The sequence below is a fragment of the Giraffa tippelskirchi genome, chromosome 7, assembly GCF_054371585.1.
Source record: "Giraffa tippelskirchi isolate mGirTip1 chromosome 7, T2T-mGirTip1v1.2.pri, whole genome shotgun sequence".
In the NCBI taxonomy this organism is placed as follows: Eukaryota; Metazoa; Chordata; class Mammalia; order Artiodactyla; family Giraffidae; genus Giraffa; species Giraffa tippelskirchi.
In genome coordinates this window covers 52,325,917-52,341,400 of record NC_137281.1, presented here as the reverse complement: position 1 = coordinate 52,341,400, position 15,484 = coordinate 52,325,917, and the positions used below count along the sequence as shown (strand labels likewise).

Genomic DNA, 15,484 nt, shown 5'->3' with positions numbered 1-15,484 from the left:
TCAAACACAACAGACATTTTAACTCCCAAAATGCTGTAGCTCACAAGCTACAGTAAGCGAAAGCAGGTGCTCCGTGTTCTTCTTTCTTGCTTGATTCCCGGGGACCAGGGAGATCTCCAATCAGTATCAGCACCTGTCTGGACCGAGAAGAGGAGCCAGGGCTTCCCACAGTGGTTTCCAAAGCCAATTGCCTTTAGTTTCATCTGATCAGCAAGAAATTTAACATGGTCCACTATACACATGGACTTTGTAATAATAAATTCTACACATATGCGATCGTACCACTATATCATGTACATTAGATAACGTGTACCAAAATAGAAACGATAAAAGGATTGATGGAAATATAAATTGAAGTTCTTAAAAAGAAAAATAAAAAGGCAAAGAAATTTAACCCAGATTTATCATTCCTGGGAGATGGCCCCATGGTTTCAAGGATTTTTTTAAAAAGCAGTGCAATAAGTGATCTATAGGAAAATAGCAAGTGTACACCCCCGGGCTAGGAGCAGTGAAAAATGAGTCCAGATTGCCTAAAGTCAGCACATGAGCCCTGTGGCTTTAGACATCATGTTTTCAGCCAGAGCAACATTCATAGATTTAAAAAAATGCTGTAAGTCAAGTGGCTCAGGAGTAGAACTGACATGTCCTGACAGCTCTATCGGTGATAGAAATGCTGGCTCTAGTCACAACGTACACGTTCAAGATGCATATGAAAGGTCTGAATAAAATGTCTTCATGAAACAGGAAAGAGGAAAAGAGCAATATTTCTCAAAGAATATGTTACATCATACAATATGCGACTTGAAATAGGCTTGGTGTAGCTCAATGAATCAACTAAATCCCATCACTAGGCACTTGACGGTGTCATCTATATGCTTAGAAGTTTATAGAGTGAGCCATAAAATAATCTCTCATTGGGAAAACGAGAGCTCAATTCTCTTGGTATTCCATGTTCCCCAGAACAAACTTTTGGGACTTTGATCCTGTCTGACAGATGAGGAAGCTGAGCTTAGGGTATTTATGCGGTTTGCCCCACGTAGTAAGAGGCGGTCAGACACCTGCGCAGACTCAGTGACGATCTCACAGTAGGACCATGAACGGCCAATTCACGGGGATTATAAGAGAGCATGTTAAATGCATGTAAAACACACGTGTGCAGTAAGTGCTCCATAAATGCTGGTCCCTCTGGAAGTTCTCGCTCCACTTTGCAAGGGACCTGGGGCAGGTCGATCCCCTCCCGCTGCCTCAGTTTCTTCATCCGCCCGCGGAGGCGCGGTCCCGAGGCTGGCCCGCCCCCGGGGAGGAAGCACGCGGCGCCTGGGGTGCCCTGAGCATCGGGCTGCGCTGGGCCCGCCTCGGGGCCGCGGGTGGGGCGGGCCGGGGCGCAGGGGGCGGCCCCGGAGGAGTCACGTGGCGCGCGGCAGCGGCCGAAGGAGAAGTAGCAGCGCCCGCGTCGGAGGGCGTGCGCGGCAGGGAGTGCCCGGAGCCCGGACAGCGGGCGGCTGCGCGCGGGACCCCGGAGCCGGGACCCGCGGCGGGGGCGCGGCCAGGTGAGTGGCCGGGTCGGCCGGGGGCGCCCGGGGGCGCCTGGGGGACGTGCGCCCGGGGCACGCGCGCCCGGGAAGCCGCGTCCAGGGCGGGGGTCCTGTGCGGGGCTCAGCTGGCGCGGGCTGGGGTGGGGCGCGCTGTCCGGCCCCCCGCTCGCTGTGCCCAGCGTCCGGGCGGGGACGGCCACTTCCTCACCCCGGACGGGCGCCACTCCGTCGGTTGATGCCCCGGGGCAGCCCGGCTTTGAATGGGAACCGGAGGAAGCGGCGCGGCTTGCGGTCGGGGGTTCGCGCGAGCGCCGGCGGTCTAGGCTCCGGTGGCCCTGGGGGTCCCGCGGGGGGTCGGGCGTGTTTCCTGGCCACCTCCGTGCCCAGGGCTTGTGGACTCCAGGCGCAGGCCGGCCCCTGGCACTTTCCCGCACTACACAGGTGGTTGAGGGTGGGTGGGTGGTGAGCGATACCAAGGAAGGCGCAGCTCCTCTCCCTGCGAGATTGGAGAGTTTTCTGGGGATCCAGGGTTCCCTGTCCCACCCCACAGTGGTGTGCATAATTACGTTTGTGAAACTGTGCGTTTTCCTAGTTATGCTGTGGGATCGCGGAGAGGTCCTTACCCCCACAGCGGAAGAATTCGAGGGAAAGACGAGTCCGGTATGGACCCGGGGGGTTGGCGGCTAGATTCCAGAGGGAGCCAGGGATGGCTCTTCTAGCACCCTGATCTTGAACTAGAGTAAGAAAGTGTGGGGTGGCTGGGTGGGGGTGACGCGCACGGGAAACAGGTGGCCTTGACAGTCAGCGTAATTCGAATTTCAGTTCCAGCTGTGTAACCTTGGGCACTTCGAAGACTCTCTGAGCCCCCGTTTCTTCCCCTGGATACTTGGGCCACCCAGGCCTACATCCCAGGGCTGTGTGCAGAGTTGGGGCTTATCTGCCACTTCTTGACCCTCTGGTTCAGGGCCCTGCTTGGGGGTGCGGGCCAGCATCCGCAGCTACAGCCTTGCAGGCAGTCTTGAGTCCCTGGCCGTCCCAGGCAGTTCTCCTTATTACAGAGACGAATGCCACGTGTGTACCACGGCAGGGTTCCCTGATGCTAAAATTGCCTAATGATACCTGCCCCCCTTCCCCCCTAGCTTGTGAAACTCCTCTGGAGGAGGCAAAGCCAGGAACCCCATAAACAGCCCTTGGGCTGAGTGGGTTTCAAAACTTTTGAAACCATGTCTTCATTTAGAAAACTCTAAAAACTCAAAGCAGAAAAGCTCATCCATTATGTTAGCACTTAGATCAGTCATAAACCGATGGTCGGACCCTTGACCTTCTCCCATTCTCCAAAAATAACCATTCCTCCTAGATTTATAAGCAGACAGCCTTTTTTTTTAAAAAAAATTAACTTATTTATTTTAATTGGAGGCTAATTACTTTACAATATTGTAGTGGTTTTTGCCATACATTGACAGAATCAGCCATGAGTATACATCTGTTCCCCATCCTGAACCCCCCTCCCTCCCCATCCCATCCCGCAGGGTCATCCCAGTGTACTAGCCCTGAGCACCCTGTCTCATGCATCGAACTTGGACTGGTGTTCTATTTCACATATGGCTACAGACAGCCTTTTTAAACATGTAATAATATTTATTAGTTTGCAACTCTTTTTTTGATCTGCCTCACAAATCTTTCCAGATCACAGTGCTTGTAAATCTTCCTCCTTCTTTTCAGAAGCTACTGAATATTCTTTAATGTGGGCTTCCCTGGTGGCTCAGTGGTAAAGAATCTGCCTGCCAATTCAGGAGACATGAGTTTGATCCCTGAATCAGGAGGATCCTCAGGAGAAGGAAATGGCAACCCACTCTAGTATTACTGTCTGGGAAATCCCGTGGACAGAGGAGCCTGGAGGGCTATAGCCTGTGCGGTTGTAAAAGAGTCAGATGCGACCGAGCAGCTAAACAACAATTCTTTAACGTGTGTGTCCGTCATGTAAGGGATCCCCCCCCACCCCCCGCCAACCCATTCATGAGCAGTTGAATTATTCCCTGTTCTTTCCTCTTACAAATATTTTTGTGCATTTTTCTGCACAACGCTGGATCAAAGCAGATGCATGTTTTATGTTTTAATAGATCCTCACAGGTTGCCCTAAAAAAAAATGTGGCACTAATGCACACCCGTACCTGCCATGGGTCCTGCCGAGTTCCTCCAGTGAAAATATGAATCACCCTATTTCTGCAGGTGGGTGTGACATGCAGCAATAGCACCCCTCCTGCCCTCAGAGGGGCTGTCCCCTCTCAGGGATGCGACTGTGCCGGAGTCCAGGAGAATTGTCCTGTGAGATTTTGTATGAAATCCTGCTCTGCTCTGATGAGTGCAGGGAGCTTTGAAGAGAAGAAAACGCTCCTGTTTCCTGGTTCTGGGTCCTTGCATTGTTATTATTTTTTTTAAATCTTCATTGGAATATAGTTGACTTAAAATGTTGTGTTAGTTTCTGCTGTAGAGCAAAATGTATCAATTATACATATACATATGTGCTGTGTGTGCTCAGTCACTTCCATCATCTCCAACTCTTTGCTACCCCATGGACTGTAGCCCACCAGGCTCCTCTGTCCATGGGATTTTACAGGCAAGAACACTGGAGTGTGTTGCCATGCCCTTCTCCAGGGGATCTTCCCGACCCAGGGATTGAAGCCATGTCTCCTGCATTGCAGGCTGATTCTTTACAGTTGAGCCGCTGAGGAAGCCCATATATTTACATATATTCACTCCTTTTTAGCTTCTCTCCCATATCACTTCAGTTCAGTTCAGTCGCTCAGTCGTGTCCGACTCTTTGCGACCCCATGGACTGCAGCACGCCAGGCCTCCCTGTCCATCACCAATTCCCGGAGATTACTCAGACTCATGTCCCAATATTGAGTTGGTGATGCCATCCATATAGGTCTCTCCCATATAGGTCATTACAAAGTATTGAGTAGAATTCCCTGAGGTATACAGCAGGTCCTAATTAGTTACCTCCTCTATGTATAGTAGTGTGTATATATCAACACCAATCTCTCAATCTATGCCCCCCTTTCACCCAGGAACCGTAAGTTTGTTTTCTACATCTGTGACGCTTACTTGTTTTGTAGATGACTTCATTTGTACCTTATTCCACATATAAACGATGTCATATGATAATTTGTCTTTCCCAGAAGTTTATTTCAAAGAGAAGAACATGAAGAGTAGGATCTTATTAAATCTCAGCCTCATTTGTATTTAACACCATAAGTCATTTTATAAAATTACCCAGGGAGGATGAGAAACAGGAACAAGAAAGGGATTTCAAGCCTATTTCATTTTTTTTTTTTGAAAGCAGAAGCAAAATAGAAATTGCCTGTGATGGCTAGTGCCCTCCTCCGGGGTCAAGGCCTTGGAGACCTTGTCTTAGCTGCTGAAGCGTTGAACCCTGAAAGCCTGAGTTGGGAGCTGGTGGATTTTAGTGGTTGACTCCAGGGATCTTGTGGCCATGAGGATGCCTTCCCAGTTCTTAGAGAAGGACATGAGAGACTTGATGTTTATGGTTGAGCCAGTCCACTGGGCTTCTGAATGAGGAGTGACCAGAATCCTGGGAAGGTTAGTCCAGGGCCCTCCCAGAGTCAGAAAGAACTAAGGGCCCTGGGTGCTTCCAGGTTGGCTGGTTTAAGTGGCGGTGTTGTGAGGGGGGGGCGGTGTTTCCTATTTGCGCCCTGCTGCATGTGGGCCTTGAGGCCTGGGAGTGGGAAACTCGGGAGGTGCATCCTGCTTCTGACTCTTTGCAGCTGTGTGACCTTGGACGAGTCCTTTGACCCCTCTGCATGGTTAGTTACTATCTGACAAGATTGTGAATTCCAGAAGGGGGTTGCCGAAGGAGCAGGGGCATGGGATTCAGACCAGGGTTCCCATCCTGGTGTTGCCACATGTCTCTGTGACCTTGATCATGTGATTTCACCTCCTAGGTCTTGAGTTGGCAGCTCCAGTATATCTCACTGAAATCAATGAACCTGATACGGCAGGTGCAGGCACCCGAGAGGGCCAATAAACAGCAGATTTTCCAGGGTGGAGGTTGGCCTCACGCCTCTTGCTCGTCCCCTGACCTGGAATAGGGGCTGGTGAGACAGGAGGCTCGGATCAGGCAGGGTTCCTGCACACCCTTGGCCCCTGGGCCTTTGCTTCAGCCAGTTCCTTGGACTAGAGCACCGTCCCCTCCCGCTTCATCTCTTTTAAAGATTGAATTCAGATGCCGTCTTCCCCTAGAAGCTTCCTGTGAGCACTGTTAAGTTTCCAGCCTCCCCTTAGACTAAGTTGGGGACCCCTTCCTGCTGCTCCCTCGAGACCCCCATGTCTCTGCTTCTGCAGAATCATGGAGCTGACTGTTTCCTAATGGGTGGAGAGCAGGTGTAATTCATGACTTTATTGCTAGGCTGTCAGCATATCTGGGAGGTGCCCCTGGCTGTGGGTGTGAGGTGGAGGGAAAAGGGGGCAAAGGACAGGGCCCAGGCCTCACCCCTCATTTGCGTGCGAGTCCACCATTCGTGCCTATCATAGAGCTGACCCTTGGTTAATGCTTTGATCAGCTGGCTGATTAATATAATCGGAGGCACTGCTAGATGCTATTTTTGTTGTTGTTCAGTCACTAAGTCGTGTCCAACTCTCTGTGACCCCATGGACTGCAGCACGCCAGGCTACCCTGTCCTTCACCATCTCCTGGAGTTTGCTCAAACTCACGTCCATTGAGTTGGTGATGCTGTCCAACGTTCTCATCCTCTGTCATCCCCTTCTCCTCCTGTCCTCAATCTTTCCCAGCATCAGGGTCTTTTCCAGTGACTTGGCTCTTTGCATTAGGTGATCGAAGTATTGGGAGCTTCAGCATCTGTCCTTCCAGTGAATATTCAGGGTTGATTTCCTTTAGGATTGACTGGGGGCTGTACAAACATTGTGGGGTCTAGTCCATCCAGAGCCCCTGGAGGGTGGTGTTATTCCCATTATACAGCTGGAACAGCTGAGGCCCTGATTTTGAGCAGCTTGGCACAGAGGCTGTGGGGAGGCCCAGGCAGCTCTGGCTGAACACCCGGCTTCTCTGCAAAGTAAGAACTGTGGGAGCCTAAAGGAATTTGGAGGTGGGGACGAGATAAGAAAGATAAAGGGATAGAGATGCAGGTATAGAGAATGGCTTGTGGACACAGGGGCAGGAAGGGCAGAGTGGGAGAGAGTGACACTGACATGTACACACCCTACCATGTGTAAAATAAATAGCAGTTGTAGAGCACGGGGAGCGGAGCTCTGTGCTCTGTGATGACCTCGAGGGGTGGGAGGGAAGTCCTAAAGGGAACGGATATACAGGATACGTACATGTGTGTGTGCTGTCGTGTCTCACTCTGTGCGACCCCATGGACTGCAGCCTGCCAGGCTCCTCTCTCCATGGGATTTCCCAGGCAAGAGTACCAGAGTGGGTTGCCACTTCCTTCTCCAGTGTGTGTTACACATATAGCGGATTCACTTGGTTGTACAGCAGAAGCTTACACACGTTGTAAAGCAATTATACTCCTATATATATATATACATATATATATATATACACATATATGTATATATATATATATAAAGACTAAATGGGAAAGGGGGAGAAAAAGATACAGGAAACAGTGGATGGTAACAGGAGCTAAACCTGAACATCACTGACTGAATCTTTGTTTTAAGGGCTGAGATACACTATCTGGTTTAATCCGCAGAAGAACCTTCAACCTTCCTTGAAGGAGGATCCTTCATCTGTTTTCTTCCCCTTTACAGGGGTGGAATTCAGCCCTGGGGATGTAGTGACTTGGGGTAGGGGCTGCGATCAAGTCCCCTCGGGGTGAGGGGCACTGGATCTTCGGAAGTTTGGGAGGCAGGATGTTGGTGGGGGGCAGGGTTGTGCAGGGCGTAGGTCCAGGAGCGACCTGAAGTCACTCTTACTCTTTTTGTTGGTGTGTTTTTATTTGGGGCTGTGCCGGCTCTTCATTGCTTTGCCCAGGCTTTCTCTAGTTGTGGCCAGTGGGCGCCACTCTTCATTACATTGCTTCTGGGCTTCTCACTGCGGTGGCTTCTCTTGTTGCAGAGCATGGGCTCTAGGCACGCGGGCTTCAGAAGTTGTGGTAGAACTACTGGGCCCCCGCTGCAGAGCCCGGGCTCAGCTGCTCTGCGGCGTGTGGAGTCGTCCCGGACCAGGGATCGAACCTGTGTCCCCTCCATTGGCAAGTGGAGTCTTATCCACTTCACCACCAGGGAAGTCCCACTCTTGTTATTTTTTATTTTAAATTGGAGGATCATTGCTTTATAATATTGCATTGGTTTCTGCCGTACATCAACATGAATCAGCCATAGGTGTGCCTATGTCCCCTTCCACTCTTCTTCTTAAAGCATCCTTTTGGTTCCTGGTCTGAGAGTTCACTCCAGGGTCTGGGGTGGGAGCAGGTGACCAGAGTGACTCACGTGAATAAGATCCCTGGAGGGAGCAGGGAAGCAGGGAGACCCATTGCTTTCTGGGTTTGCTGGTGGGCTCGATGCGAGTGTGAGAGGAGCCAGACAAGGGAGGCTCTGAGATCTGGGGCCCAGGCATCTCTCTGGGAAGGTCTGACTGTTCAGGAGGATGGGGGGTGACCAGGGACACCCCCAGAAGCTGAGCCGCACACCAGGCGCTTTGCTGGTGGCTTCCTGACTGTCCTGGTCAGAGTGGGGCTCCCAGGGGTCACGCGGCCTGCCCAGGGCCACGCGGTCAGTGGGAGCCTTCACGCGGGGCTGCCCGGCCCTGCTGTTTTCTGCCCTTTCTGGTCCGCTTCCACGTGGAGGTCTCCACGGACCCACTTAGGAGGTTTTTTTCTCCTATTCCCAGCTTTACTCAGGAAGTAAAGGGGAGGTTAGAAGTCTCTGGGCGGGGTGTCGGGGGTGGGGACAGGAGCCAGCCTGGGCTCCTTTGGCTATTCAAATATTCTACAGCATAAAAGTGCATGGGGAGGGAGAGGTGGCGGGCAGGCTGGGGTGATTTGGTTATTCAAAGCCGGGATAACGGTTGGGTCACTGAGGTCAAGGGCTCCACCCACATCTTGCTTCCATTTAAACGTCTGAGCGGCTGGTGAGCCCCCCTGCCACCAGCACCTTCTCCCCAAGCTCATCCTGATGGGCACGAGACAGGATTTTGGCTTGTGAAGCTCCCTCCTGTTAAGCGAAGCCCGCTCAGTTAACTGAAACCAGTTCCCCCTTGCTTCCGCCCTCCAGCCTCCTCGTTCACCCCCTTCCTCCTCGCCTCCCCCTGGGGAGCAGACGACCATGAGCACCATGGCCAATGTGGACGCCCTCCCGGAGTATGAGAAGAGTCAGATCAAGCGGACCCTGGAGCTGGGCACCGTCATGACCGTGTTCAGCTTCCGCAAGTCCACCCCGGAGCGGAGGACCGTCCAGGTGATCATGGAGACGCGGCAGGTGGCCTGGAGCAAGACGGCCGACAAGATCGAGGGCTTCCGTGAGTACCTCTCACTTCCCCGCCCTGGGCAGCGGGCCCGGCAGCTGTCGTTAGTTCGTTCAACACCTTCTTCTGAACAGGAAAAGTGGCATCGCTTTGTTTGGGTCTGTGACGGGGTTTGCAGCAGGTTGGGGAGGTTGGCCAGGAAAGCCCCGGTGAAGGAGTGGAGGCATGCGTGGGCAAGCTTGGAAATGACCTCCAGACAGCTCGCCTGGGCTGCTGGGGGCTGAGCGCCCCATCTCATAGTCGGGGACCGTTTGATCTGTGTTGATGGTCAAGCTGTCTGCCCTCTTGAGGGCTCACTGGCCAGAGCGTGTGGAAAGTCATCACTTGGTAGCCAGATGTTGTGTTTTAGTGCAGACAGCAGAGCGAGAGGCCTGTGCTTTACTCCGTGTGGACAGAGCACATCGCTGAGTGTGTGTAGCCCTCTAGAGAAGCTCTGCTCCTAGTGGAGGCGGCTGCTTTTTTCCTTCCCCCTTACATTGGGCAGTGGGTTCAGATCCTCAAGTTTCTAAGGCCCCCTTTTCACTCAGAGTCCAGAGACTTAAGCAATGTACAGTTGCAGAGACTTGCTTTAATGAGTTTTTATTGACTCCTTTTTAATTGAGAAATCAGAGCGTACACTTGGGGGAAAATCAGACAATTCATAAATAAATGTCTCTCTGCCCCAGTCCCACCCCAGGCTCCAGAGGCCAGCTCCTGCCCAGGTTCTGTGGTCTTTCAGAAGTATTCTGTGCTTGTGTGATCTGTCTGTTGTTTTTTTACACAAATGAGTACCTACTGCATATACTTCTGCACTTCGATTTCTTTTTTAAATTTACTAGTTTTCTTTTAAAAAATTTTATTTACTTCTTTATTTTTGGCTGTGCTGGGTCTTCGTTGCTGCATGGACCTTTCTCTAGCTGTGGCGAGCTGGGGCCACTCTCTCGCTGCGGTGTGCGGGCTTCCCTTAGCAGTAGCTTCTCTCACTGCAGAGCACAGGCTTTGGGGGTCGCGGGCTCCAGTAGTTTTGACTCCCGGGCTCTAGAGCAGAGGCTGTATAGTTATGGTGCACGGGCTGAGTTGCTCTGAGGCACATGGGATCTTCCTGGATCAGAGATTAAATCTGTGTTCCCTGCACCGGCAGGCAGATTCTTTACCGCTGAGCCACCAGGGAAGCTCCCTAATAGTTAACCTTTGAGGTGGTTTCTTATCAGCATATTGATCTGCCTTTTTCTTTCATCGACACATAGCATTCTGGCTACAGTGTAATAGTTTAACCCCTAGAGATGGATGCTTTGGGTTTTTCTAGTCTTTTGCTATTAGCTGTAGCGACTGTACATGGATTCTTCTTTTTTTTTGCTAACAGATTCATGGAGATACAATTCACATACCTTATAATTCATCCATTCACAGTTTGGTATATTCCCATATATGTGCCGCCACCACAGTTTTAGAACATTTCATTACCCCTAAAAGAAACCCTGGTCCTCCTCCACCTCTCCTGCCCTAAGCAACCTTTCATCTCCTTTCCATTTCCCTGTTCTGGACACTTCCTATAAAAGAAATCACATAGTATGTGGCCTTCTGCGACTGGCTTCTTTCACTTAACAATGTTTCCCACATTTTCACGATCCATCTGTGTTGTGTGTGTTTCAGGACTTCATTCCTTTATGTGGCCAGGTAATATTCCTTTTTACAGACATTCCACAGTTTGTTGACCCATTTATTTGTTGATGGAAATTTGGGTTGTTTGCTGCCTTTGGCTGGTATGAGTCCTGCCACTGTGAGCTTTCGTGAATGATTTTTTGTGTGGCTGTGTGTTTTCATTTCTCCTGGGTGTATGCCCAGGGATAGGGCTGCTCCTCATCCAATGCAGTAACTTTGTTTGATCATTTTAGGAACCCCCCAGACTGTTTCCCAAGTGGCCGCACTATTTTACATTTCTACCAGCTGTGTGTGGGGGTCACCTTTGCATTATTCTTCCATGCACGCATGTTGGGTTTATCTGAAGAACAGCTTCCTCCATGTGTAATTTCTGAGTTAGAGGGCACGGGGTATTTTTAACTTTAAAGGACGGTTGGATAATATCCCGCAGAAGTTCCTGAGGTGTTGGGGGCCCCTCCAGTTCCCCACATCCACACCCACGCTGCCATGGGGTTCTGAACCTGGCAGTTCACAGGTGGACTCTGATAGCTCAACACGGCTCTTCGTTTGGATTCTTTTATCAGTAGCTTTCCAAAAGATTTCTCCTGATTCTGGAGCCGAGCCGGCCTCCAACGGCCCTGAGCCAGAGGGCCTGCTTTGAAAGTTCCTGTGTCTGGAGGCCACTGGCCTTCCTCCCGATTTTGTTTACATTGGCCTCACGACCTCCCGGGTGGCCCAGAAACCTGTGGCAGCTGGGGCAGGGGTGGGGGCCTGCAAACGCACGTGCCCCGCCGCACAGAGAGTAGATGGCCGGGCCCCTGTTGGCCGGCTGGCTGAGCTCCAGAAACACCTGGTGGAGGGCATTGGCAGGCGCGGCCTCTGGGGCTTTCTCCCGACGGTTCTGACGGTGTGAGACAGGAGTTTGCCTCCTGAAATCCACCCCCTACGGTTCTCCCCAGTCACTCTCTAAGAGCAGTTCCTCCTCCTTGGGGTGGCTGAGGATGACTGTCATTCACCAGGTTGGTTGGGATTCAGTATTTTAATGAGCTCCCCAGGTGATCCTGGTAACTAGCCAGGTTTGGTAGGTACTGCTCTAGCGACTCCCTCCTCTGACCGCTCCCCTCCCCCCGTCCTCCCACCCCCCTGTCCTCCCACCCACCCTGTCCTCCCAACCCCCATCCTCCTCCTTGTCCTCCCACACCTCTGTCCTCCCACCCCCCGTCCTCCTCCCCATTCTCCCACCCCTCCGTCCTCCCACCCCTCCGTCCTCCCACCCTCCCGTCCTCCCACCCCTCTGTCCTCCCACCCCCCTGTCCTCCTCCCCGTCCTCCCACCCTCCCGTCCTCCCACCCCCCGTCCTCCCACCCCCCGTCCTCCCACCCATCTGTCCTCCCACCCTCCCGTCCTCCCACCCCTCCGTCCTCCCACCCCCCATCCTCCCACCCCCCGTCCTCCCACCCCCCTGTCGTCCTCCCCGTCCTCCCACCCCCCCGTCCTACCACCCCACCGTCCTACCACCCCACCGTCCTCCTCCCTGTCCTCCCACCCCTCTGTCCTCCCACCCCCCTGTCGTCCTCCCTGCCCTCCCACCCTCCGTCCTCCCACCCCCCTGTCGTCCTCCCTGTCCTCCCATCCCCCCGTCCTCCTCCCCGTCCTCCCATCCCTCTGTCCTCCCACCCCCTTGTCGTCCTTCCTGCCCTCCCACCCCCCGTCCTCCTCCCCGTCCTCCCACCCCTCTGTCCTCCCACCCCCTGTCGTCCTCCCTGCCCTCCCACCCTCCGTCCTCCCACCCCCCTGTCGTCCTCCCTGCCCTCCCACCCTCCGTCCTCCCACCCCCTGTCGTCCTCCCTGTCCTCCCACCCCCCCGTCCTACCACCCCCCCGTCCTCCTCCCCGTCCTCCCACCCCTCTGTCCTCCCACCCCCCCGTCTTCCTCCCCATCCTCCCACCCCTCTGTCCTCCCACCCCCCTGTCGTCCTCCCTGCCCTCCCACCCCCTGTCCTCCTCCCGTCCTCCCACCCACCCTGTCCTCCCACCCCCCGTCTTCCCATCTCCGTCCTCCTCCCCGTCCTCCCACCCCTCCGTCCTCCCACCCACCCCATCCTCCCACCCCCATCCTCCTCCCCGTCCTCCCACCCCTCCATCCTCCCACCCCCCGTCCTCCCACCCCTCTGTCCTCCCACCCCCCTGTCGTCCTCCCTGCCCTCCCACCCAACTGTCCTCCTCCCGTCCTCCCATTCACCCTGTCCTCCCACCCCCCGTTCTCCCACCCCCTGTCTTCCCACTCCCCGTCTTCCCATCCCCCTGTCCTCCTCCCCGTCCTCCCACCCCTCCATCTTCCCACCCCCATCCTCCTCCCCGTCCTCCCACCCCCTCGTCCTCCTCTCCATCCTCCCACCCTCCCCTCCTTCCAGCCTTCCTTCTTTCCTTCCACTGGTAGCTTCCCTCCCTCCTTCCATCTATCCATATTTGAATGCCTGCTCTGCCGGGCACTATTCTAGATACTGGAGATACAGCAGTAATTGAATTAGACTCCAGTCCTCACAGAGGCTCCATTGTTGGATTAAGTACAAGCAGCGTGGAGCCTGACTCCAGCAGGGTTTGATGAGCTTGGCCACGTGAGCGTAGGCACGTTATATGCCCTTGTTGAGATCCGGTTCTCCTGTCTGTGGAACGGGAACAGTATTGGTGTCCACACACACAGTGTCACAGCTGCAGATGAATAGATGAGCCGCTGGATTAGAAGGCTGAGCACGGTGTGCAGCCCTGGACCGGTGCAAACTGCTGCTTTTGCTTTTGCCACTGTTGTGGGTGATGAGTGGCGGCCAGCTGGTCTGGGGCAGCAGAGTCTTGCTTAGGTGTTTGGACTTTCTCTGGAGAGCAGTAGGGCTCCACCAAAGGCTTTTCAGACGAGGAGTGGTGTGAACACCTTTGTGTTTTTGAACCTGCGCTAGGGAGCCTATGTGAGATGGCTGTGTTGTGTTTGTAAAATGACACAGAAGATGATTTGGGGGTAAAGTGCTTTAAAAAGGTGTTCCCCTGACTGCTTAGAAAGAACAGGCCTTTGAGCCCTGGATGGGTCCACTCAGCACCTCATTTCTGGCCTCTTGATATAGAGGTGGTGTCCTGGGGGGGTTCTGGGGTCATTGGCAGGTGGCCTCTAGCCTCTGGACAGGTGTCACAGCCTCCTGTGTAGGCCTGTATGAAGGTAGACGCCCCTGGATCTCACTGTGCAAAGCAGTGAGTGGTTCTCAGCCAGGGCGATCCCATCCCACCCTTGCAGGGGCATCTGGCAATGCCTGGAGATACTTTTAGTCCTGGTTATTTGGAGGGGGTTGCTTCTGGCATCTAGCAGGTTGAGGTCAGGGGTACTGCTAAACATCTTACAATGCACAGGGCAGCCCCCACCCCAAATAATTATCCAGTATAAAATTAGAAGATATCAGTGGTGCCAAGGTTAGAAACCCTGGCCTAGGGACTTCCCTGGTGGTCTGGTGGCTAAGACTCTGCACTTCAATGCAGGGTTGTTTGTTGTTGTTGTTGTTTAGTTGCTAAGCTGTGTCCAACTCCACTGCAAACCTATGGACTGTAGCCTACCAGGCTCTTCTGTCCATGGGATTTTCCAGGCAAGAATATGGGGTGGGTTGCCATTTCCTTCTCCAGGGGATCTCCCCGACCCAGGGATCAAACCCACATCTCCTGAGTCTCCTGCATTGGCAGGCAGATTCTTTACCACTAAGGCACCTGGGAAGCACAATTCCTGGTCAGGGAACTCTATCCCGAATGCCGCAACTAAGACCTGGCACAGCCATATAAAATAAAACAAAATATTAAAAAGGAAGAAGAAAAAGTGTATTTCTTCCTTAAACAAAATTAAGAAACCTTGGTCTGAAGTCATGTGTTTGCTTTGCTTAGAACCGTAAAATGTCACTGGATATGTTAGGATTCCCCCTTGGACCGTGTCATGATGGAGCTGGCCCTTGTGTAGTGCCATGGCCATATTTGCCATCATACCGGGCCCCCAGTTTTGCTGAGAGAGGAGGAAGGATGGAGTCCCTGTCATGGAGGGAACAGGCGAGATCGCACAGATAGAGGAGCCTGGCGGGCTTTAGTCCATGGGGTGGCAAAAGAGTCAGACACGACTTAGTGACTGAACGACAGCCGGGTGGTTCTCTCTGTGGCCTGGACTAAGGTGGTACTCGGCTGGCATGTCCGGAAGTTTCCAGAATCTTTCCTCCTGTGTCTGGTGATGATGGCCAGTATCCCGGGCTCAGCTGAAAATGTTGGCTGAGCACCTACCACGTGGCGGTCCCAGGATCATCCGGCTTCTTATGCGGTGCCTGGTGTCCCCCCGGGATGTGTGTTCCAAGAGTCACAGGGCTTCTTGTGACCTAGCCCGAGAAGGTCACCTGTTCAGGTCTGCGGGGCCAGCTCAGGTGCAAAGAATGGGGAATCTCCTCTTGGAGAAGGTGAGACCGTCCCAGGTGGGGAGAAAGTTGACAGCAGCCACCTCGGTGCCAAACAACCATGAGGGCACCTGGACCCTGTGTCCAGACTCATAGTTCAGATACCTGCACCACCACTCCTAGGAGCTGTGTGATCCCAGGCAGGTTTGCTTGGCCTTTCTGTGCCTCAGTTTCTCTGTTGGTCAAATGAGATGACAATAGTTTCTGTCAACGAGATAAGGGTGAGAAGCAAGTGGATTTTATTTGAGTAATTTTTTGTCTGTATTTGCGTATTTTATATGTATATAAAAGGTGCATATTTTAATCAGTAGGAGTCCCAAGGCCTGGCTTCTGACAAAGAAGATGAACTTCAGC

General features: G+C 53.1%; 1 protein-coding gene across 3 annotated transcripts in view; it reads left to right on the top strand.

Annotated features, from left to right (window-relative positions):
• Positions 1-1,435: 1,435 nt before the first annotated feature.
• PLCG2 (phospholipase C gamma 2) overlaps positions 1,436-15,484 on the top strand; it is a 153,415-nt gene continuing 139,366 nt past the window's right edge. For 2 of the 3 annotated variants that reach the window (XR_014060596.1, XM_081514169.1), the window contains exons 1-2: positions 1,436-1,550; positions 8,796-9,039. Coding sequence is in view for 2 of the 3 variants with exons in the window: in XM_081514169.1 (XP_081370295.1) it covers positions 8,847-9,039 (193 nt within the window). In the remaining variant the exon portion in view is untranslated. Of the gene's footprint in view, positions 1,551-8,401; positions 8,426-8,795; positions 9,040-15,484 lie in introns of those variants that run through there. The other variant, XM_081514170.1, reaches the window with a different exon arrangement.